The sequence below is a fragment of the Erythrolamprus reginae genome, chromosome 3 (genome assembly GCF_031021105.1).
Source record: "Erythrolamprus reginae isolate rEryReg1 chromosome 3, rEryReg1.hap1, whole genome shotgun sequence".
Taxonomy (NCBI): domain Eukaryota; kingdom Metazoa; phylum Chordata; class Lepidosauria; order Squamata; family Dipsadidae; genus Erythrolamprus; species Erythrolamprus reginae.
Genome location: NC_091952.1, coordinates 237947456 through 237969904, shown reverse-complemented (window position 1 = coordinate 237969904; position 22449 = coordinate 237947456). Strand labels below are relative to the sequence as shown.

General features: G+C 39.5%; 1 protein-coding gene across 3 annotated transcripts in view; it reads left to right on the top strand.

The window, feature by feature from the left end:
• Nucleotides 1–271: 271 nt before the first annotated feature.
• RAD21 (RAD21 cohesin complex component) overlaps nucleotides 272–22449 on the top strand; it is a 30942-nt gene continuing 8764 nt past the window's right edge. Inside the window, exons 1-10 of one of the 3 annotated variants that reach the window (XM_070748232.1) lie at nucleotides 405–610; nucleotides 3155–3262; nucleotides 8048–8214; nucleotides 11856–11985; nucleotides 14014–14113; nucleotides 14418–14524; nucleotides 16251–16451; nucleotides 17814–17939; nucleotides 19726–19848; nucleotides 21819–22042. In XM_070748232.1, coding sequence (XP_070604333.1) covers nucleotides 8071–8214; nucleotides 11856–11985; nucleotides 14014–14113; nucleotides 14418–14524; nucleotides 16251–16451; nucleotides 17814–17939; nucleotides 19726–19848; nucleotides 21819–22042 — 1155 coding nt within the window. In that variant the 5' untranslated portion in view covers nucleotides 405–610; nucleotides 3155–3262; nucleotides 8048–8070. Of the gene's footprint in view, nucleotides 1005–3154; nucleotides 3263–8047; nucleotides 8215–11855; nucleotides 11986–14013; nucleotides 14114–14417; nucleotides 14525–16250; nucleotides 16452–17813; nucleotides 17940–19725; nucleotides 19849–21818; nucleotides 22043–22449 lie in introns of all 3 variants that reach the window. The other 2 variants (XM_070748231.1, XM_070748233.1) reach the window with 2 other exon arrangements.

The window sequence follows — 22449 nt, the reverse complement described above, 5'->3', positions numbered from 1 at the left end:
TCCTATTTCTTCTCCTCTATTCTTTCTTAGATATATTTTACTATGAGTATATCCTTCATTATATATTTACTATATGTATACCCAATATAACTCTCATTGTGCAATGGACAAAATCAATAAATAAAATAAAAATAAATAAGCATCTCTACTCTAGCCCGTTCGCGTGCCGCTTTATATTAGTCCCTCCCAAGACTGACGGCCCCTTGCTCCATCCTCCGCCAATCCGACACCGAAAGCGTCTTCTCTTCCTTTCCATTGGCCAGCGTCGATCCTGCGATCGGTGTGTAGCCCGCCTTCGCGCTCGCGCGTGGCTTCTGCCCACTCCCTTCTTCGAAGCAGGAAAAAGAACGTTACACGCCCTGGCGTCGGCGCAGGCGCACCACGGCCCATTTGCCGCCTCTTCCTTTTTTTAATTTTTTTTAAACGGTAAACATCCTGTCGAATTTTGAACGGCTGCTTTGGGCGGCAGGAAGAGGAGCGGCCGCCATCTTGTTTGTTTGAGTGGCTCAGAGGCGAGGGGGGTGGGGGAATCCGCGGGCGGTAGCGGCCCTCGGCGGTTCTCCGAGGCTTTTGGAGCCCGGTTCCTCAGGCAGCTTACGCAGGACTTGAGGTGAGAACTGGAAGGGCCGGAGGTGGGGTGGGAAGAGAGCGGGGTCGGCTCCCGTAGCAGCCAGATCGAGGCTAGGCCTCGACCTGGGTCTAATTGCCCCCCCCCCCCGAGCTCCCGCTCACTGGGAAAAGCTGAGGGGAGGGAACGACTTGTTAACGGCTTTGGACCGGAGCTGGGAGGGAGGTCCCCGGCTTCGGAGGCTGGCTTTTGCCTTACCCTGGATTTTTTAAAAAGCCTCTTCGGTTCCTGGGACTCCGCCTGTCCGTTGATCCTTTCGAAATAAAGCGATGGCTGAGAAGAGGGCTGCCGTATGCTTAAACTTTCAACTCTTCCTCAAAAACGAACTGGAATGACCCCCCCCCCTCAAAAAAAAGAGAACTTGTGAAATGGGGCTGTAAGTTTTGAAATGTTTCTCAGTTATTCTTTTGCCCCAAGAAATCCATTGTTTCCCCGCGAATTGCAGGTTTTTTTGTTTTTTTTTAAAGGCTGAGGGATTCCCGTGCGCTATCTAAAAGCCTTTCCCGGCTCGTGCCGTGTCAGTTATTTCCATGTGTGAATGACCCTGGGGTATCCTGCGGGAAAGCTCTTGAGTTATGTGTTAAGGTCGCAAGACGAAATAGACCTTTTCCGGGGAGCTGCGTTATTTTCTTGTGTTTCAGTTAAGGGACTTTATTCCTTTTTATAATAATAGTAGTAATAATAATAGTAATAATAATAATAATAATAATAATAATAATAATAATAATAATAATAATAATAATAGAATTTATTAAAAACAAGAAAAAAATAGCTGATATGGGATCTTAAAATCGAACTACAATGACTGGGATAAACCAGTACAGGTGGTCCCAGTAGTAATCGGCACACTGGGTGCTGTGCCAAAAGACCTCAGGAAGCATTTGAAAACAATAAACATTGACAGAATCACGATCTGTCAGTTGCACGCATCATAAGAAAATGCATGGCACAGTCCTAAATGCTTGGGAAGTGTTCAACTTATGATATTATGATGGGAAATCCAGCATAATTTGCTATGTATTACTGTTGTTTTGTGATGATGATGATGATAATAATAATAATAATAATAATAATAATAATAATAATAATTTATTTATTGCATTTATATGCCACTCACTCTAAAATGGAATAATAATAGTGGGAAAATAATACTGGAAACACTGGAAGTTTTTGAGAAGATGTTGGATAACCATATGTCTGAAGTAGTAGTGTAGGGTCTCCTGCCCAAGCAGGGGGTTAGACTAGAAGACCTCCAAGGTCCCTTCCAACTCCGTTGTTATTATTAATAATAACAATAGTAACAACAGATTATAATAATAATAATTATTATTAATAACAACAATTGACTCGTGCTTTGACGGAGGTAGAGCGTTCTAAGGAGGCTAAGACTCCTTTGACTAGTTTTTGGTTTTGGCTGCTGTTAGGGAAATTGAAATATTAAGGCTTGGCTGAATAGCTCATATAAAACTGAACTTTGAAGGCCAGTTTCTTAAGAAGTAATGGGTTTGTGGGGGGAAGGAGACTGTCAGAGCAAGCCTCAGGTGTAGTGGAGTCAACGGTCAAGTTGGTATCTTGTGTCACCTTGCCTTTTGGAAAAGTTGAGCCGTTGACCCCCCCACTCCATGATTTTGTAGACATGAAAGTGTTTGAGGATAAAAGTGGTATGAATAGACTTGAAAAGGACAAATTTTACAGGGAGTTTAATGACTAAGGAAGTATAGCATGAAAGGTACCAACCATTACAGCAGAGACAGGTATTTAACAAGACAGTTATGGCCTTGGAGAAAGTCTTTATTGTATTTGCCAAATAAAAATGTGCAAGCTTTGGTTTAGAGAACAGGATGACTCCCCCAAATTAATAAAGAGACATTTAATGAGCCAATATGATAATGGTGATTAAGGTGGTGGATTTGCAGTGAAGAAACCTTGGTTCAAACTCCATCCATAGCCTCTAGTATTTTCTGTTTGGTCTCATCTCTGGGTGAGTTGATTGCTTTTAGAGGTGAAAAAAGAGGAGGGAGTCCTGTTTACTGGCTTGAATTTCTGGAGGGAAGGCAAGTTACAAATAAGTGAGGTGAGGTACTCTTAACTATAACTTGTCTGCTTAAGCCTTTGCAGCAGGAGTCCCCAAACTTGGCAACTTTAAGACTTGTGGACTTCAACTCCCAAAATTCTCCAGCCAGCTATGTTATCTGGGAGAATTCTGGGAGATGAGGTCCACAAGTCTTAAAGTTTCCAAGTTTGAAGACCTCTGCTTTGCAGTAATCTGGCTTTGTTGGAACATGATTACAGAGGTAGATCTTTAGCACAAGTGAAGAGCAAATACTGTGTGCATTCTAGTCAGTAGCGTAGCTGCAGTAGTCTATATCCATTATAACTTCCAGATGTTTTCCAAGGGTATCTCAATCAAGTGCATAAATTGCATCAGATAAGCTGACTAGGAACTTGCTTTGACTTATACATTGTTGAAAGTTTGTACCAGTACTGGTACTAACAGAATCATCTATGAATGACTATGTTTTCAAGGAAGAAGAAGGGTCCAGGAACACCCTGAAACTAGAGAGGTGAAGCCACTTTTGCAGTCAAGAAGGAAAAGTATTTGTTAACTTCATAGGCAAACCTCTTCCTCTAAAGGTAGAAAATAATGAAAGATAATTATAAACACTTAGCAGTTAGGATGAATCTTAAGATACATTGTACATTATTTGGGGACTTCTGAGCCCAGTATCACACATAGTATTTCGAAGAAAATTAATTTGGTCAGCCTTTGTTAAGTAACCTCTTGGGTTTCAGCACGTATTAATTTTGGAGGGAATAATTGGAAAGAAATTCAGGCATCTGTTTGAATATACATAGCCAGGCTCACCTTTTCTGTGTATATATTCTACCTTATGTAGAAGAATACAAGCAGAATAAATAATTAGAAGCCATTCTTTTAAGAAACAATTTCTTTGCCCAGTGAAATACAGTGCTCTGTTGCTTTAGTTTGCCAACAAACTCAGAAATTCTCCAGGGATTAACGCCATTTTAGTTACGTGTTGGAATTATAAAGGTACATCCGATGTTCATGAATACTGCCCATGTATAACTGAGAAACTTTTTCAGGTAACAAGGGCTAAATTCTATCTGTCCATTCTTCTGTGGAATCAGTTTATGAGATGCTGTAGAGATCACAATGATCTCTTAGTAAAAATTAGGCATTTCTATGTGTACTATCAATTGCCAAACCTGTAAGACATTTGCCTGACATGTTGCCATCTTACTAGGATTCATTGCAATATTTAAACTTTACATAGGTATCCTCAACTTAAAACAGTTCGTTTAGTGACTGTCTAGATTTGTAACATCGTTGAAAAAAGTGACTTATGCCTGCTTTTCATACTTCCCACCATTGCAACATCCTCATGGTCACATACTGCTCCCACCCTACTATCCTTCCGAAAGGTTTTAAGACCTGGCTGCCGGCAGGCCTGGGGGCCCTGAATGTAACATCTTATTACGACCGATTTGTGACTCCGTATGTATGTGGGTTCGATTAGATAGTTCATTAGGTTTTATTATGGGCTTTACTGTCTTATTAGTTTTGACTTGTTTATTATATGTACTATTTATTGTTGTAAGCCGCCGAATCTCATAAGGATTGGGCGGCATAGAAGTCAAATAAATTAAATTAAATTAAATAATCAAAATTGAGATACTTGGCAACTGATTTATATTTGTGATGGTTGCAGAATCCAGATGATCACCCTTTGCAACCTTCTTACAAGCAAAGTCAATGGGAAAACCATTTTAACTTACCAACCCTGTTACTAATTTACCAACTGCAGTGGTTCCCTTAACAACTGTGGCAAGAAAAGTTGTAAAATGAGGCAAAACTCACCTAACAAATGTTTCACTTAACAATAGAAATTTTGGGCTCAGTTGTGGTCATAGGTTGACTACCTGTACTGCCTCACCTTGTTCCAGAACAGATAAGTAGATGTGAGTGACATTTCTTTTTTAATGATTCCATCTTTTAGTTTCAGATAGATGCTAACGCACTAAAGTCAGGATAGTACCTTGATGTAGCTGTCAGAATGACCAGGAGATCAATTTGCAATTTTCCAATATTCTTTGGAAGATGCCTGAAAACAGGAGAACACCATAGTGTTGTCCCAAATGTTTAGGAACAACAAGAAAAAATGGTTTAAAGATTTATCACTGAGTTGTTACCACTTAAACTTTTAGGAAGAAAGTGGATTAGAATTTCTTAGTGCTTTGCAATTTTTTTAAAACACAGGTCTGGAAACCTTTCTGGAACAGCTAATACAGCTAATCCAATGAGAAGATCATTATTTATGGAAGATTGATGAAGAAACTGGTATTTAAAAAGATAATTGGATAAGGTCTAAGGGGAAAGAAACCCTAAAACAATTTGGTGGGGTATTCACGATAATACTTCAGAGGAAATGGGGAAAGAGTGGTTGTAGCACTGGCCATGTTGGATGAATGGAATCGGTCACCAAAGCCTAAATTCAGTGGCAACATGGTTCCATTTCAGTCTCATATTTGGTAAGAAATATAGTGTGAAGTTGAATGGAAGTGGCAGTAAACAGATTGTCTGCCAGACTTTCATGTCTTAGAAGCCAGAATGGAGGAGGGATAATTTCTGGAGATATGCAGCAAAGTAGAAATTGCAATGATGTGAAATTAATATACCATGTAACCCTAACACAGGTGGAGCACATGTTGCAAGTACACTTTAGATCTGATTTTTGCTTTGAAGCAGTTGAGAGACAATTAGTCCCTGGTTTGTCAAGGACGTTTTAATCAGTCTCCTCCCTTCCTTGTGAGTATAAAATTGATTTCTGTCAACAATCTTTCCAGGGAAAATGCAGTAATTAACTGATAAGCACTCTGGTGCTCAGAGAGTTTCTCAGAGATTTGGAGGACAGTTCTACCAGATTCCTAGTCCATCTTTGAAATACAGAGGAACAAATAGAATTGCTTTCAATTCCAAATGGATTCTTGTTGTATTGAAAGATAAAGCAAGACAAGATGACTATAGCAATTTTATTTATTTATTTATTTGTTTGTTTGTTTATTTAAATATTTATTTATTTGATTTTTATGCCGCCCTTCTTAGACTCAGGGTGGCTTATAACATGTTAGCAATAGCTCTTTTTAACAGAGCCAGCATATTGCCTCCACAATTCAGGTCCTCATTTACCCACCTCGGAAGGATGGAAGGCTGAGTCAACCTTGAGCCGGTGATGAGATTTGAACCACTGACCTACAGATCTACAGTCAGCTTCAGTAGCTTTCAGTTCAGCACTCTACCTGCTGCGCCACCCCGGCTCATACTGGCAGAAGATGAGTGAGAAGATGATAGGACATGGCTATAAACTTATATTTGGTTAGGACAGGGCTAGGCAAAGTTGGCTCTTCTATGACGTGGACTTCAAGTCCCAGAATCCCCTGAACTACCATGATTGGCTCAAGAATTCTGAGAGTTGAAGTCCACATGTCATAGAAGAGCCAACTTTGCCTTCCCCGATTTAAGAGATGCGGACATTCTGATATGGTATTTGAAGACTGTTAGAGGATAAGTGGGGAGAAACCAGCATAGAAACATGGTGAAGTGGCTATTCTTCATCCTGGGTGGAGCCAACATTCAGGATGGGTGTCCTTGTTTCTTCTGATTGGAGGACCGAGTGTTTCTTTTTTTAATTGCCAGAATCTGTCCTGCTGAAACCCAGATTCACTCCATTCTTCAGCAGGACAGCCGTGGCAAACAGACTCCCATCCTAAATTAATTAGTCTAATCCAAATTGAAATAGTTTTGTTTTTTATTGTTAATCTACACCAATTAATTGACAGCTTCATTTCTTTTCAAATTGAGTTATTTTCCTTGGCAGGCTGGCTCCACCCTCGCAGTTGTTTCTCAATAGGATTATGTTTCTTCACAAAGAACAGATCTCCAATGTAGGATATCCCTTGATTTATGGCTTTTTCTAGAAGAGCAGATGGAAAACATTCATAGGAAGGAACATTACTTGTGATAATCACACTCTTGTTATCTATCAACTGGATAATTATAATGTGTTGTAATTATAGTGTAGTTGTTAGTTGCAAAGTCATGTTCGACCCATCCTGACCCAAGGACAATGTTCCTCCATGCCTTCCTGTCCCCTACTATCCCCCAGAGTCCATTTGCATTAACGCCGACTGCTTCAGTGACTCCAACGAGCTACCTCGTTCTCTGCCGTTCTCTTCTTTTCCCTTCAATCATTCCCAACATTAGGCTCTCCCCCAGTGAGTCCTTCCTTCTCATTAGATGGCCAAAGTATCATCTTCAGGATCTGGCCTCCTAAAGAGCAGTTAGAGTTGATCTCTGGGACTGACTGATTTGATTGCCTTGCAGGCCAAGGGATTCTTAGGAGTCTTCTCCAGCACCATAGTTTTAAGCCTTCCTTATGGTCTGACTTTCACAGCCATACATTGCAACTGGGAAATCCCTAGCCTTAAATATACACACTTTTGTTGGCAGGGTGATGTCTCTGCTTTTTAGTATGCTTTCTAGATTTGCAACAGCTTTCCTTCCCTGGAGCAAGCGTCTCCCCATCTGCAGTGATCTTGGAGCCAGGAAAATAAAATCTGTCACTACCTCAATTTCTTCTCCATTTATTTCCCAGGAATTGAGAGGGACGGATACCATGATCTTAGTTTTCTTAATGTTGAGTTTCAAGCCAACTTTTGCACTCTCAGCTGACCTTGAAGACCACTTGGAATGTTCAGCTTAACGAAATTGTTGTTCTTATGAGTTAGACTTGTTAGTCACATTATGCATTTCTTTCTACATTCAAAATGGAGTGTCTTCTAAAAGTATCCAAATTAGTATGCTCATGTGGAGCGGGCATATTATTTTTAGTGATTCCCTTTGTATGATCAGAGTGGCTATCTTAATATATTTTAAGAACTTTAAGAGATAAAAAGGGTCCTGAAGCCTTTGGATCCAGACTTGGTGGCTTCTATCCCTCTGGTCAGTGGCTGGTAGCTTAGTTGAGAAGGACATGGCTAAATGTGGATGAGTAGGTGTGTTTGAATGGGAGAGAAATAGCAAATAAATATGTTGTAACTAGTAAAGTTTTGCTGTTATTTAGATTCATTGAGTCTCCATGTATTCTAAAGAACAGGTTGTACCTCAGTGTCAGTTGAAAATGATTTGAGTGTGGCTGTTTGCCAGGGCTTTGAGTGGGTGAGCATAAGCCAAACCTGAGCATGCATTTCATACCTACCTATATTATCTATGAAATATTTTACTGGAATTACTGTGCATCACTGTGACATCATCATCATCATCATTATTATTATTATTATTTCAATTTCTATGCCACCTTTCTTCTGGTACTATGTTTTAACGTACGTTTTTTTTTACAGGTTCTGCATAAAGTGTTGGCACAATGTTTTACGCTCACTTTGTCCTGAGCAAACGAGGGCCGTTAGCTAAAATATGGCTAGCGGCCCATTGGGATAAAAAGCTAACCAAAGCCCATGTGTTTGAATGCAATTTGGAAAGTAGCGTAGAGAGCATCATCTCACCTAAGGTACTATTTTTATGATTACATTTTGTGGCATATGAGAAATTGGTATAAAAACAGACATTCATCCAAATGGGGCATTACTGAATTATTTTGTTAGTACTGTATTATCAATATATAAATCCAGAGTTTAGTTTGGAATTGTAAGCAAATCGCTATACAGTAATACCTCATGATACGAACTTAATTGGTGCAAGGAGGAGGTTCGTAAGACGAAAGGTTCGTAAGACGAAACATTGTTTCCCATAGGAAACAATGTAAAGTCAATTAATCCGTGCAACCAAAAAAACCCCCCGCAAAAAAAACGGCTGGGAAGGCTCCTGGCCGTTTTAAAAGGTGACAGCGGCCTGGGGGGCTTCCCAGCACCCCCCCCCGAACCTCTCCTCTTCCCAGTTTGCTCTCCATGTGTCCTCAACCTTTCACGGAGGGTTTTCCACCTCTCCTCTTCCCAGTTTGCTCTCCATGTCTCCTCAACCTTTCACGGAGGGTTTTCCACCTCTCCTCTTCCCAGTTTGCTCTCCATGTGTCCCAAACCTTTCACGGAGGGTTTTCCACCTCTCCTCTTCCCAGTTTGCTCTCCATGTGTCCCCAACCTTTCACGGAGGGTTTTCCACCTCTCCTCTTCCCAGTTTGCTCTCCATGTGTCCCCAACCTTTCACGGAGGGTTTTCCACCTCTCCTCTGCCCAGTTTGCTCTCCATGTGTCCCAAACCTTTCACGGAGGGTTTTCCACCTCTCCTCTTCCCAGTTTGCTCTCCATGTGTCCCCAACCTTTCACGGAGGGTTTTCCACCTCTCCTCTTCCCAGTTTGCTCTCCATGTGTCCCAAACCTTTCACGGAGGGTTTTCCACCTCTCCTCTTCCCAGTTTGCTCTCCATGTGTCCCCAACCTTTCACGGAGGGTTTTCCACCTCTCCTCTTCCCAGTTTGCTCTCCATGTGTCCCCAACCTTTCACGGAGGGTTTTCCACCTCTCCTCTTCCCAGTTTGCTCTCCATGTGTCCCAAACCTTTCACGGAGGGTTTTCTACCTCTCCTCCTCCCAGTTTGCTCTCCATGTGTCCCAAACCTTTCACGGAGGGTTTTCCACCTCTCCTCTTCCCAGTTTGCTCTCCATGTGTCCCCAACCTTTCACGGAGGGTTTTCCACCTCTCCTCTTCCCAGTTTGCTCTCCATGTGTCCCCAACCTTTCACGGAGGGTTTTCCACCTCTCCTCTTCCCAGTTTGCTCTCCATGTGTCCCAAACCTTTCACGGAGGGTTTTCCACCTCTCCTCCTCCCAGTTTGCTCTCCATGTGTCCCAAACCTTTCACGGAGGGTTTTCCACCTCTCCTCTTCCCAGTTTGCTCTCCATGTGTCCCAAACCTTTCACAGAGGGTTTTCCACCTCTCTTCTTCCCAGTTTGCTCTCCATGTGTCCCAAACCTTTCACGGAGGGTTTTCCACCTCTCCTCTTCCCAGTTTGCTCTCCATGTGTCCTCAACCTTTCACGGAGGGTTTTCCACCTCTCCTCTGCCCAGTTTGCTCTCCATGTGTCCCAAACCTTTCACGGAGGGTTTTCCACCTCTCCTCTTCCCAGTTTGCTCTCCATGTGTCCCCAACCTTTCACGGAGGGTTTTCCACCTCTCCTCTTCCCAGTTTGCTCTCCATGTGTCCCCAACCTTTCACGGAGGGTTTTCCACCTCTCCTCTTCCCAGTTTGCTCTCCATGTGTCCCCAACCTTTCACGGAGGGTTTTCCACCTCTCCTCCTCCCAGTTTGCTCTCCATGTGTCCCAAAGCTTTCACTGAGGGTTTTCCACCTCTCCTCTTCCCAGTTTGCTCTCCATGTGTCCTCAACCTTTCACTGAGGGTTTGGAGGGTTTTCCACCTCTCCTCTGCCCAGTTTGCTCTCCATGTGTCCTCTACCTTTCACGGAGGGTTTTCCACCTCTCCTCTTCCCAGTTTGCTCTCCATGTGTCCTCAACCTTTCACGGAGGGTTTTCCACCTCTCCTCTTCCCAGTTTGCTCTCCATGTGTCCTCAACCTTTCACGGAGGGTTTTCCACCTCTCCTCTTCCCAGTTTGCTCTCCATGTGTCCCCAACCTTTCAAGAGGTGGAAAACCCTCCGTGAAAGAGGGGTTCGTATCTTGAGGTACCACTGTATCTGAATGTTTGGACTAAGATATGAATGAGAGCTTATTTCTGCTTATCTCCTTCCTACATTGAGAAATGTAGGTTACATTATACACAATGAGTACCATTTAGTTACCATAGTTAGTAGTTGTTCTATGTTTTCCCATGCAGAATTTAACAAACATTCTTTGTTTTACTTTTAATTTTTTAATCTTTGTTTTTTTTAAAAAAAGTTTGTTTTATATTTAGGACTCAGAATAAAGTTCCTTATTGCATCACATATGGTGTTAACAATTTGCACTAAATAAAACATGATCTAGAATAGTAGAAACTGACCGTTAATAGTAGTTACTATAAGTCGCCTCATTATTTTCTGAAGTCTTCAGTAAAGGACTGGACTGAATATATAAAGTTTATACTTTTAGAGTACGCTAAAATTAATAAACCAGAAAGCAAGAAAAAGAGAACAACCATCTTCCCCCCCACATAAAGTTTTCTTGACTTTTTCTTTGATGCAATTTTGTTTAACTTTATTTTTTTGTGAAGCAGATTACTAGTATTGATTTATTTGCATGGGTTAAAAGTTTCTGAAACAGCCAGTAAATTTGCATAATTAATATATAAAAATGCTTACCAAAGATCACCAACAACATGGTCAATGTAGTCTCTGTGCTAGGGTCAGGCTTGAATCTTGACTGAAAGAGGTCTACTTTTTTCTATGTTCCTTCAGAGCAGTACAAACCAACTACTTTCTCGATATCACTTTACATCTCTGATTTGTATCATTTTATATCTGTGCTCTATCTGGAAGGGTGTGCTCTGGATATTTCTGTCAAACAATGCCATTTTTGTGCATCTTTGTTAGTGTTTTGATAGTCATTGAAAATCTGTCTATTTCCCCAGACATTTGAGGCAGGGAGTTAAGTGAGCTCTTTTAGTAATGTGAGAATTATTGTTCTAACCAGACTTAAATCATCCTGGGGTACATACTGCTATGGCGATTTTAATCTGTATGCTGCTCAGAGTCAATGGTATATTTAATCTATTTAAAGAGATGGGCAGCTCATTAAATATTTAAATAAATTTATATTTAGAAAGCTGGTTTGCCGCAGTGGTTAAGGGGCTGGTCTATCAACCAAGACAGCTCTAGGCATCCCTTGGACATGAAAGCTGGCTGTGTAACTGTGGCCTGGTCACTGTCTCCCAGGTGTGTTGTGGGTAGAATAGGCAGGGATATTAGCAATACTGGCCTCTTTGAATTGTGTATGAAAAAGAAAGATAAAATAATATTGATAGACAACTAAGGTAACAATTCAAATGACCATAAATCAATTATTTTTACTCATTTCATAGTTTTATTCATTTCATAGTTTTGATAGTACGATATATTTGACATTGCCAAATCATCCTTATTTGAAAAATGATTGGCAATAAAATAAATTATGTGTTTTAATTTAAACCTTTAAATAGGATGTGAAAGTGTAAGGAATTGCCTTTCTATTTGTTTCTTAATTACAATTAATTATAAATAATTTTTCAGGTGAAGATGGCACTTCGAACTTCAGGACACCTTTTATTGGGAGTTGTTAGAATCTATCACAGGAAAGCTAAATATCTCCTTGCAGATTGTAATGAGGCATTCATTAAGATTAAGATGGCTTTCCGTCCAGGTATTTGATGCATATTTGTTTTTATACAGCTGTTACTATTCAAGAATAGTATAGTTTTGCTTACTTTAGAGCAGTGTTTCCCAACCTTTTTTGAGCCGCGGCACATTATTCATATTTTCAAAATCCTGGGGAACATTGAAGGGGGCGGGGCGAGGGGGCGGGCTAAAGAAAAGTTTGGACAAAAAAACCCTCTCTCTTCCTCCCTTTCGCTCTATTTCTCCCTCTTTCTCTCTTTTCCTTCCTTCCCTTTCTCTCTCTCCATCCCTCTTTCTTTCTTCCTCTCTTTTTTGCTCTCTTTCTCTCTCCCTCCTTCCCTTCCTCTATGTCTTTCTCTCTCCCTTGCTCTCTCTCTCTCTCTCTCTTGCTATCTCTTTCTTGCTTTTTTCTCTTTCTTGCTCTCTCTCTCTTTCACTGTCTCTTGCTATGTCTTTTTCTTTCTCTTTGCCTCTCTTGCTATCTCTCTTTCTTTCTCTCTCTCTCTCTGCCTCTCTTCCTATGTCTCTCTTTCTCTCTCTCTTTCTCTGCCTCTCTTCCTATGTCTCTCTCGCTCTGTCTCTCTTTTCCTGCCTCTCTTGCTATGTCTCTCTTTCTCTCTCTCTCTCTCTGCCTGTCTTATATGTCTCTTTCTTTCTCTCTCTCTCTCTCAGCTGACTGCAAGCGGGAGCCCTGACGGCGGCAGCTGGACATGCTGCTGGATGACGTATGTGCCAGTCCCGCAGCGCCAGCATGTACGGCGTCCAGCAGCACATCCACCTGCCACCGTCGGTGCCTCCACCCTGGAGCTCTCTCCACGACTGCCTGCGGCCGCTGCCATCTCCCCGCAACTGCCTGCGGCCGCTGCAGCCACCACCACCCCGCTCCCACTGCCATCTCCCCGCGACTGCCTGCGGCCGCTGCAGCCACCACCACCCCGCTCCCACCGCCATCTCCCCGCGACTGCCTGCGCCACTGCAGCCACCACACCCCGCGACTGCCTGCGGCCGCTGCAGCCCCCCCCCACTCCCACCGCCAGTACCCTCCCACCGGGCCCCAAAGGACACTTGCCACCGACGCCAGGGAAGCTCCAGCTGGGCGGGGTGCTGCCGGTGCCTCCGACCTCCTGGCTCCTGCCCGATGCCGCGGTTTCTGGCGTTCTCCTGCTGGGTCCCAAAGAAGGAAGGCGGGAAAAAGGCGCGAAGAATGAACCTCTCCTTCTTCCTGCCTTCCTTCTTTGGGGCCCAGCAGGAGAGCGCCCGAAACCGCGGCATCGGGCAGGAGCCGGGAGGTCGGAGGTACCGGCAGCGCCCCGCCCAGCTGGAGCTTCCCTAGGAGCTTCGCGGCACACCTGACCGTGTCTCGCGGCACACTAGTGTGCCACGGCACACCAGTTGGGAAACGCTGCTTTAGAGTACATTCTTTTAAATATAACAGAACAGTGTTGGCAAACCTACTCAAACATCGGGTGCTGAAATGAGAGTGTGCACGCATACACACCGGCCATGTGGTCTTACCGTTTCTGATGTGCATCCGTGAGGACCAGCTACACATGTACACGCCAGTAATCAGAAGAGTTTGCATGCACCAGGCAGCTGCTCTTCCAATTTCTGGCACTCCCACACCGTGAAGACCAGTTAGCACCAGAACCTGGAAGGATGATGGCTTACATGCTCGGAGAGATGACTTTGCATGCCACTTCTGGCATGTGTGCCACCATCACGGTAATAGAATGTGTACCATATGTTTCCTCCTGTATTATTCTGTTTTAATGACTGTTATAATATAATTGGACCTAACTGGGCCTTGACAATTATTTGGCAATAGTGCTTATGTGGTTTCTTTGAATCCAATTTATGCTATTGCCATGTAAGTCAGGGAATTCCATTTGTAATCTTTAAAATCAGTTTTATCGCCAAATACAGCCTCTGTATAATGACTGGATTCTATTCTACTTTATTGAATAGTTTATTCTGCAGTTAATGTGATAACTTGGTAAGAGTGCCAATATATTTTCTTTAAAACTGTCACCTTAAAATTATTTAATTTTTTTAGGTGTGGTTGATTTGCCTGAGGAAAATAGAGAAGCTGCTTACAACGCTATAACTTTGCCTGAAGAATTTCATGATTTTGATCAACCATTGCCAGATTTAGAGTAAGCACTTGTTTTCTGATTGTAAGATAATTATTGAGATATTTGTAGATTACCCATAACCATATTGCTGTACTGTATATCTGCTGGTTAGAAAAAAGTTTGTTTCTACTCTTAGAAAGATATGCTGTAAACACAACTGTATGATAAGTAACATTTTGAGTTTTGCAATCTGTGGATTTTAAAATATTAAGCAGTATTACTTTTTTCATTAATGTACTAGAGTGACTTTATTTAAGTGAAGATTAATATCTGGTTGTCTTCTGGAATGGTTTCTAATTAAAATACGTTCGTTGTCTTTTGAAAGTGATATCGATGTGGCTCAACAATTCAGTTTGAACCAAAGCAGAGTTGAAGAAATTACAATGCGAGAAGAAGTGGGAAACATCAGCATACTTCAGGAAAATGACTTTGGTAAACCATGCATGTTTTAAATAAGATTTATGCTTAATTTCTTGTATTTTCACAAAATCAGTTGATATAGATGTTATGATGTATCGGTAAGTCCTTGACTTACAATCAGCCATTTAATGATCGATCAGAGTTACATAGACTTACCGGAGGGGTATCTTCAGCCTGAATTTGAAGTTATGATGATGTGTGTGTGTGTGTGTGTGTGTGTGGCATAGTCACATGACCATACTTCCGATCTTTGCAGCTAGGCCATATTTGCAGCGTCCTACTTCACATGATCACATTTACTTCCAGTTTTTTACAAAACTAATTGATAGTAAACCATGGGTTTGCTTAATGACTGCAGTGGTTGCTTTACAACCGCCACAGAAAAGTTATAAAAGCTTTATGACCAGTCTCTATTATGCTCATAATGCAAAGATTATGTCTACAAATAAACATAATACCTTGGTATTTTAATAAATCATAAATAACCATAGCTTTTTTTTCTCCTTGGTTCGAGGAATTCTTACAAAGTGCTAAGGATATTGAACAATTAAAATTCACAAAGTTCATTTAATGGCTCATTTCTGGGAGCGGCATTGGTTATCCCGAATGTCCCTTAAATTTTTAAAAATGACATTACAACAATTTATGACTTTTGAGTAATGACATCATTATGCATATGAGGCAAAACATGCCATTAGCATCAATATACTTCAGTTGCGTAATGGTGTTGTTACGCAAATGTGTAAATCAATATGAATTTTGGGATTTCCATATTTATACATTATGTAAATAGTATTAAACATCATATTTGTCATAAAGTTAAGATAAAATTGTCTTGCAAACTTTCTGACAGTTAGACAATTTCACATGCTGGGGAATGCCTGAATGAAAATTTACTCCTATCAGATTTGAAGTTTGTTAACGATCTATTAAGTTGAGGTTTAAATGTTTATTCCAGCTAAAACTGCATAGAGTATTCATTTGATCGGGTTTTTTTCTATTCGCCAGTAATGTTTGTGTATCTTCACAGTCAATGTAATTGTATGAAATTATTGTATGCCTTAGTACTGTATATTTAAAGCATTCATTCTCTATTTTTAATCTAAAATTTCCCAAAGCATGAACACAGAATAAAAAGCAGTGTCCAGAGTCTGTGTTTAATGACCTATTTCTTGTTTTTAAAACAATCCATAAATATAGTGCCTCGCCAAACATAGACAATTTTCATTATTCTGTGTCTGTTTTAAGAAGTTAATAGTCAATGAGCTTATTGCAGAATAAAGTTTAATCAGAATCCAAAGTGACAAATTCATAATGTTACAATCTTTGTTATATAAACCAAAAGCTTGTACATCTTTCAAATATGCATGAACATTCTAAAAGCAATACCGGGGTTCTGATAATTGTGCATTAGAAGTAGCTAGCTATTATTTCATAAGCATTGGTTGGAGAAAAATTTCAGTGTCAAGGAATATGAATAATTTATTAACCTCAGGGAATATATTTTATAAAAATGCTACATTAGTGAAATAACTGGAATAAAGAATATGAAATGAGTAATTACAAGATGAACTGAAGAAGATAACATCTTACGTATTGAGTGTTGCAATTCATAAAAAATATTCTGTGTACAGTACTAATTAAAAAATAGAGGAACATAATGTTGCAATTTAAAATAATACAGAACAGGTAATTGAAGATACCTGTCTATCCCCCCCCCCCTCTCTTAATTTTAAAGGAGATTTTGGCATGGATGATCGTGAAATGATGAGAGAAGGTAGTGCTTTTCCAGATGACATGCTGGTAAGCTCTAGTACTTCAAACCTTCTGCTAGAGCCAGAGCAGAGCACCAGTCATCTTAATGAGAAATCTAATCATTTGGAATATGAAGACCAATACAAGGATGATTTTGGAGAGGGAAATGATGGTGGAATCTTGGGTATGTAATCAATTTGTATCTTGCCATAAAGCACTTCTTCCAAGGTCATGGTTAATTTGAACCATTGTTAAGCAAATAGATATAGGTTGAAGTTAGTCATTGACTACCTGTACAATAATGGCTATGAGTTTAGTAAAAGAGTTCTAGCTAAAGATGTAGGATTTTTTTCTAATGTGTCAATATAGTTTTTTAAAATCTATATTCATAAAGACACTTATGGCAAGTGGGACTGTTGAAATTGCTGTCATAAGTTGACATATTATACTTAGACCGTGATGGATTACCATTAGTAGGTAAGAACTATTTGTAAGGAAGAAGACTTATGTTTCCTCTGACCTTCTCAGGTCTCAATATAAGACAGGCAGGGACATGCTCTTATACAGCCATTTAAACTTCTTTCAATATTAATTTCTCATAACAACACCCACTAACAACTATCACCAATTATATGTGTAAATGTTTCTTTATATTTCATTGTAAAAACAAATCACTCATCTTTGATATATATTTCCCCTTCTACAATGAATATCAATGAAAATATTTTTGTTTTTTAAAAAACAAAATATATTTTATTGATTTTTTTATAGTAATAAAACAAATACACATAACACAAAAACAATGCACAGTGATATGTGCTCTCACCACCCAACATCAATCGTTCAATTCCCTCCACCAAATGAGGGTGTACTAATTTATAATATTTTAAAACCGGGAACATTAACATATTTACAAAGTATAGAGTAATTCCAATTTGTTCTTTATAACCCGGACTCGAATTCTACTGACCACAAAACCTCTGACCCTATTCCATCTTCCCATCAGTTTTTCCACTTTATTTTCATTGATCATTTTCTTTTTAATATCCATGATTTCAAATTGAATGTATTCTACAATGTACTGATACCAATTTTGTATTGTCCATTTTGTTGCATCTTTCCAACCTAAAACTGTTGCCACTTGGGCACTTTCTATAGCTGCTTCCTTAATTTCTCTGAAATCGCCCATATCCCTCCTCGTTACTAATACTGCCAAAAATATTTTTGCTTAAACTACATATTTCAAACAAACATACCCTTTTCCAAGCAGAACCATCAGGGGAGAAACCACACTTCTACCAAACCTAATAGGGCAGCCTATTATGTATAAATAGGCAACAATCTCCACACTCCCTTGCTCTGATGTTATCTAGTTGCATAATGTAATGTCTACAAATAAACTCAGAGAGCACCAAGAACTTCATGGTTGTAGATAATCTGTTGACAAAATTTCTGTCTTTTAATGCTGTTGTAGCAAGGATAGTTTACAAGGATTTTGATATAAGATTTAGGTTTCTAACTTTAACTTGTTGATATGTTATTTCAGTTGACAAACTTCTGAGCAACACTGAAGAAGGAATATTTGATGACCCACCTGCGCTTTCCGAAGTGGGAGTAATGTTGCCGGAGCAACCTCCCCATGATGATATGGATGATGATGACAATGTCTCAAGTGAATATTTAAACAATTATATTTCTTTTTGAAAATGCTCTGTCATCAATAGCATTTCATGGATGGAATGGCATGCTTGACAAACTTATATTTTCTATATCAATAGATATAACAGTAATTAGTAATTGCTAAAGGACTATTTTATGGGCAAGATATAATCAAGGCTGAGAGATTAGAAATTGGTATTTTCCTAGGCAGGGATTAACTTCCCTCTTTTTCTCTCATTCTAACTGGTTTTTGTGACCAATATTTCATCAGTGGAAAATGGTGCCTGCCTATTGCTCATCTTTTCTTGCTCATCATCCTAACTCCAGTTATGCTTCTTCCTATTATTGCCCATCCTGTGCATATTGTGAGAGCATTTTAGTACAATAAATGACATGATATCAATAAATGGTTAGCATGTTTGTGAAACAATCTAGAAATGTTTTGGGGAAAATTTCATCCCTTTTTGCTTATAATTTAAATCTTCCCATATTTGTAGAGATAGGACCAGTAGCAATCTTGAAGCAATCAAAAACACTTGCATAGATTTTTTTAAAAAGCCATTTTTAAAAGTCCCAAAGAAAAGTGTAGAAATTCAATTTAAATTCAGTACTATGGAATAATAAATGAGTGAGAGAAAAGAAGTCAACCAAATTGCAAGGAATAACTAAAAAAAACAAAGATACAGTATGTGGTTATATAGAAAACTTAACCCTTTACTGCCTGTATTGATTAGGTTTTGGTTCATATTAACATATTAGGACAAAAATGCCCATAGCCTTGTAGAAAACAAATTTAATTGACTCTAGGTGTTTATGTATCCACTCTTAGCATTTATTAAAAGGGGAAAATCGAATCAAGCCAATAACAAATGAGCATACTCAGCTGGCACAGATTGAGGCAATAGTAATAGCACTTATACTTACCGTATGATTTGGAGTATAGGACACACCTTCCCTCTCCCCCCAAAATAGAGGGTGTAAATGTTGGTCTCATACACTGAATTCAGCCATTTTTGGCCTCCCGCCCCCCCATCTCATTTTTCTGAAAAATGGGACCCTTATTCGCAAAAATTGGAGTCACAGAGGGTTTGGGAGGCCTCCAGAGCACTCCTGGGGAATGGAAAAAGGCAAAAATGACTTATTTTTGCCTCCCCCTCAGCTTCAGAACTGCTCTGCATACCTCCCAAACTTATGTGCCCCCTTTTTTTCAAAAACTGGTGAAAAACACAATTTTTGCAAAAAAAAAAAAGTGTTTTTTGCCTTCTCCCAGCCTCCAGAAGCACTCTACAGGCCTCCCAAACCCTCTGTGCTCCATTTTTTGCAAACAGAGGTGAAAACTGGTCCCATTTTTGCAAAAAGTGGGACACACAGAGCGTTTGCGAGGCCTGCAGAGTGGGGGCCAAGGAGGACAAAACCTTTTTTCTTACTTCTTCAAAATCTTGGTACATTTTATACACTGGTGCGTCTTATAGTCTGAAAAATACAGTATACTCACAGTGCTTCACAGCCCTAAGCGGTGTACAGCATTAACTTATTACCCCCAACAATTGGTCCTCACTTTATCCACCTCGGAAGGATAGAAGTCTGAGTCAACCTTGAGCCTGGTGAGAGTTGAACTGCAGGCAGTGGGCAGGCAGCAGAAGTAGGCTGCAGTATTACATTTAACCACTGCGCCACCATGGCTCATGTTAGATAGGATCCAGAGAGGGACTCTAACCCATGAAAGATAATTTTGGCTTACTCGTATTTTATATTTTGGCTCCAAAATGCCTTCATAAACTTCATTCTCTAATTCACAGTGGGGGGACCAGATAGCCCAGACTCTGCTGATCCAGTGGAACCCTTGCCAACCATGACTGATCAGACGACATTGGTTCCAAATGAAGAAGAAGCATTTGCTTTAGAGCCCATTGATATCACTGGTAAGTTTTAATTATTTTTGTATGTAGTATGCCTACAATTGTCACTGCTATTGCCTTTTTTTTTTTGTCAACACTGGAAAATCGTAAGCTTTTCTGACACCTTAATTTTCATAAATTAGCCTTTGTGTTTTAAGTAGGTCCATCTGTAAAAGTAAATTACTATGTTTATGTGCACACACACAACTCTCTTGTTGCTTTTTATTTGGAATTATTTCATCATTTGGTAGTGATAGAGCTTTAAAGTTGTTCTATCTTTAATTCTTCTTGTGCCACATCCCTCATCGCACATTGACTATCATGTTGGTGATCCTACATTGATTGCAAATGACACATATGGCACAAGAAGAAGAATTAAAAATAGAAAACTTTAAAGTTCTGTCACTACAAAGATTAAATATATTTTACCACTTGGGTTTGCCAGCAACTTCAAACAATCATCTGATTGTCAGGAGGCAGATAATCAGTGGCTTGTACTAAGCAGGCTCTGCTGCTGCTTGCTGCAAGGAGGTAAATTGCCGGTAGGCAGAGACCAAAGAGTGTGGCTGGGTGGGGCTATATTCGTGTATAAGGCGCATCCAGGTTTTCACCCTCTTTGGGCAAAGGGGTGCGTCTTATATTCCGAAAAATACGGTAAATAGTAAAAATGATATCTGCAGGTATATGCCTCTTTTATCTGATGACAAGATAACTACAATTAATGAAGAAAATATTAAGCTTCCACGATATTGTCTCACACACACTGGCCAGTTTTCACGCTTTACATAAGATAAATAAATAAAAGCTTGTATTGTACATTGTAGCTTGGTACATCCGAGTTAACCTTTTTAACCAACCCCCCCACCCCCCCCTATATAGATCGTCAGCAGATCTATACATCTTTTCTAACCATTTATAAAGTTGGGGATAATAAAGTAATCAGCATTGACTGATCTCAGTTATGCATAGTCAGATCTGGGTAGTGCTTGTATAGACGACTCTCGAGAAATCACAGCATTACATTCTAGACCAGGAAGTTAAACAAAACACCTTGGAAGAAAGGAATAGCAAACCATTTCATTTTACTTCAGATGCATTTACAAAGATGTATTTACAAAGTCAACAGGAATTATAGTCAAAAGAGACTTGTTTTATTTTGTGTGTGTGTTTGTCACACCTTTATTACTTGTACAAATAACTTGAGGTGGTAACCCAACTTCCTCCTTTTTTCCCCATAACAAAAACCCTGTGAGATACGTTGGGCTGAAAGAGAGTGGCTGACCCAAGGTCACCCAGGTGGCTCTCATGGCCAAGGCTATGAGATCATGGTCTCTTTCTTCCTAGTTCAGTGCCTTAATCATTAGATGAAATACTATTTTAAAACTGCATCTGGAAATTGTTTAAAATAAAATGATTGCTTGTAAAGTAATAAAACCTTTTGATTACAATCCTTTCTGGCCCATATTGTTCCACTTAGATGCACATTTTATAACGTTCTTTACATTGTTACAAAGGACTTGTTTTCTTGTTGATTCACAAGAATACAACATATCTTTCTACATATGATTTTCCACTTCAAGCTTGATTCTACTCTTAGATGAGTTGTAGGGATAGTCTATAAACATTTTTTCTCATTTTCAAGGTAGTAGTTCTATCTTTATAATATATAATTTTAGTAATAATTTTTTTCCACAAGTAGAAAATAAATTGAAAAAGAGTTGGAGCTTATAGTCATAGTGCTTTAAATGGTCTCACTAAAGCTTTAACAGATATCTCATGTTACATAGTCTAACCAGAATTATGGGAGTATATATTTTTTTGAATATTGTAACACAACCATTCTTAAGTAAAATATTTTAAGCAGATTTTCCAAGTGTTCCTTTGTGCATAAACTGTGAAATAGTCGTAAAATAAAGTAAAATAATATTGTAATTTAATGATCAATCGGCAGATTGTTGTAATGTCCAGTGTCTAATATATTTTCCTCTGAATAGTTAAAGAAACCAAAGCAAAGAGGAAGAGAAAGCTGATTGTAGACAGTGTGAAAGAATTGGACAGCAAGACCATCAGAGCCCAACTAAGTGATTATTCTGACATTGTCACCACACTGGATTTGGCACCTCCTACTAAGAAATTAATGATGTGGAAAGAGACTGGAGGTGTTGAAAAACTTTTCTCTCTTCCCGCTCAACCTCTTTGGAATAACAGGCTGCTGAAGGTGAGTTGAACTAAATTTTTTGAAAATTTATAATGTATAGTTATTGCAAATGATCTTAAGCCATCCCTTACCACTTCGGTCACCAAAGATATCAGAACAGGAACTCCTAGAATTCCCCCAAAAGTATAAGAAGGTTTGGATTGCATCTGTTTGGGACAGGCTGCCAGAAATTATTACATTTTCTAATAATACATTGTGCAAATGAGATACTGTCCTTCACATTTATAGAATGTGAAAACTCTTAGGACTCTTATTAATTTACATGAAAGAGAGAAGTAAGCATTATATGCATCAAAAAATAAACAAAGGGATAGAAATGAAAAAATCATAAACTAATGAAGACACAGAATAAAATTAATTAGGCTGAAGTATACTCAAACTAAGTTAAAGGCTGAAATGCCCTCCTA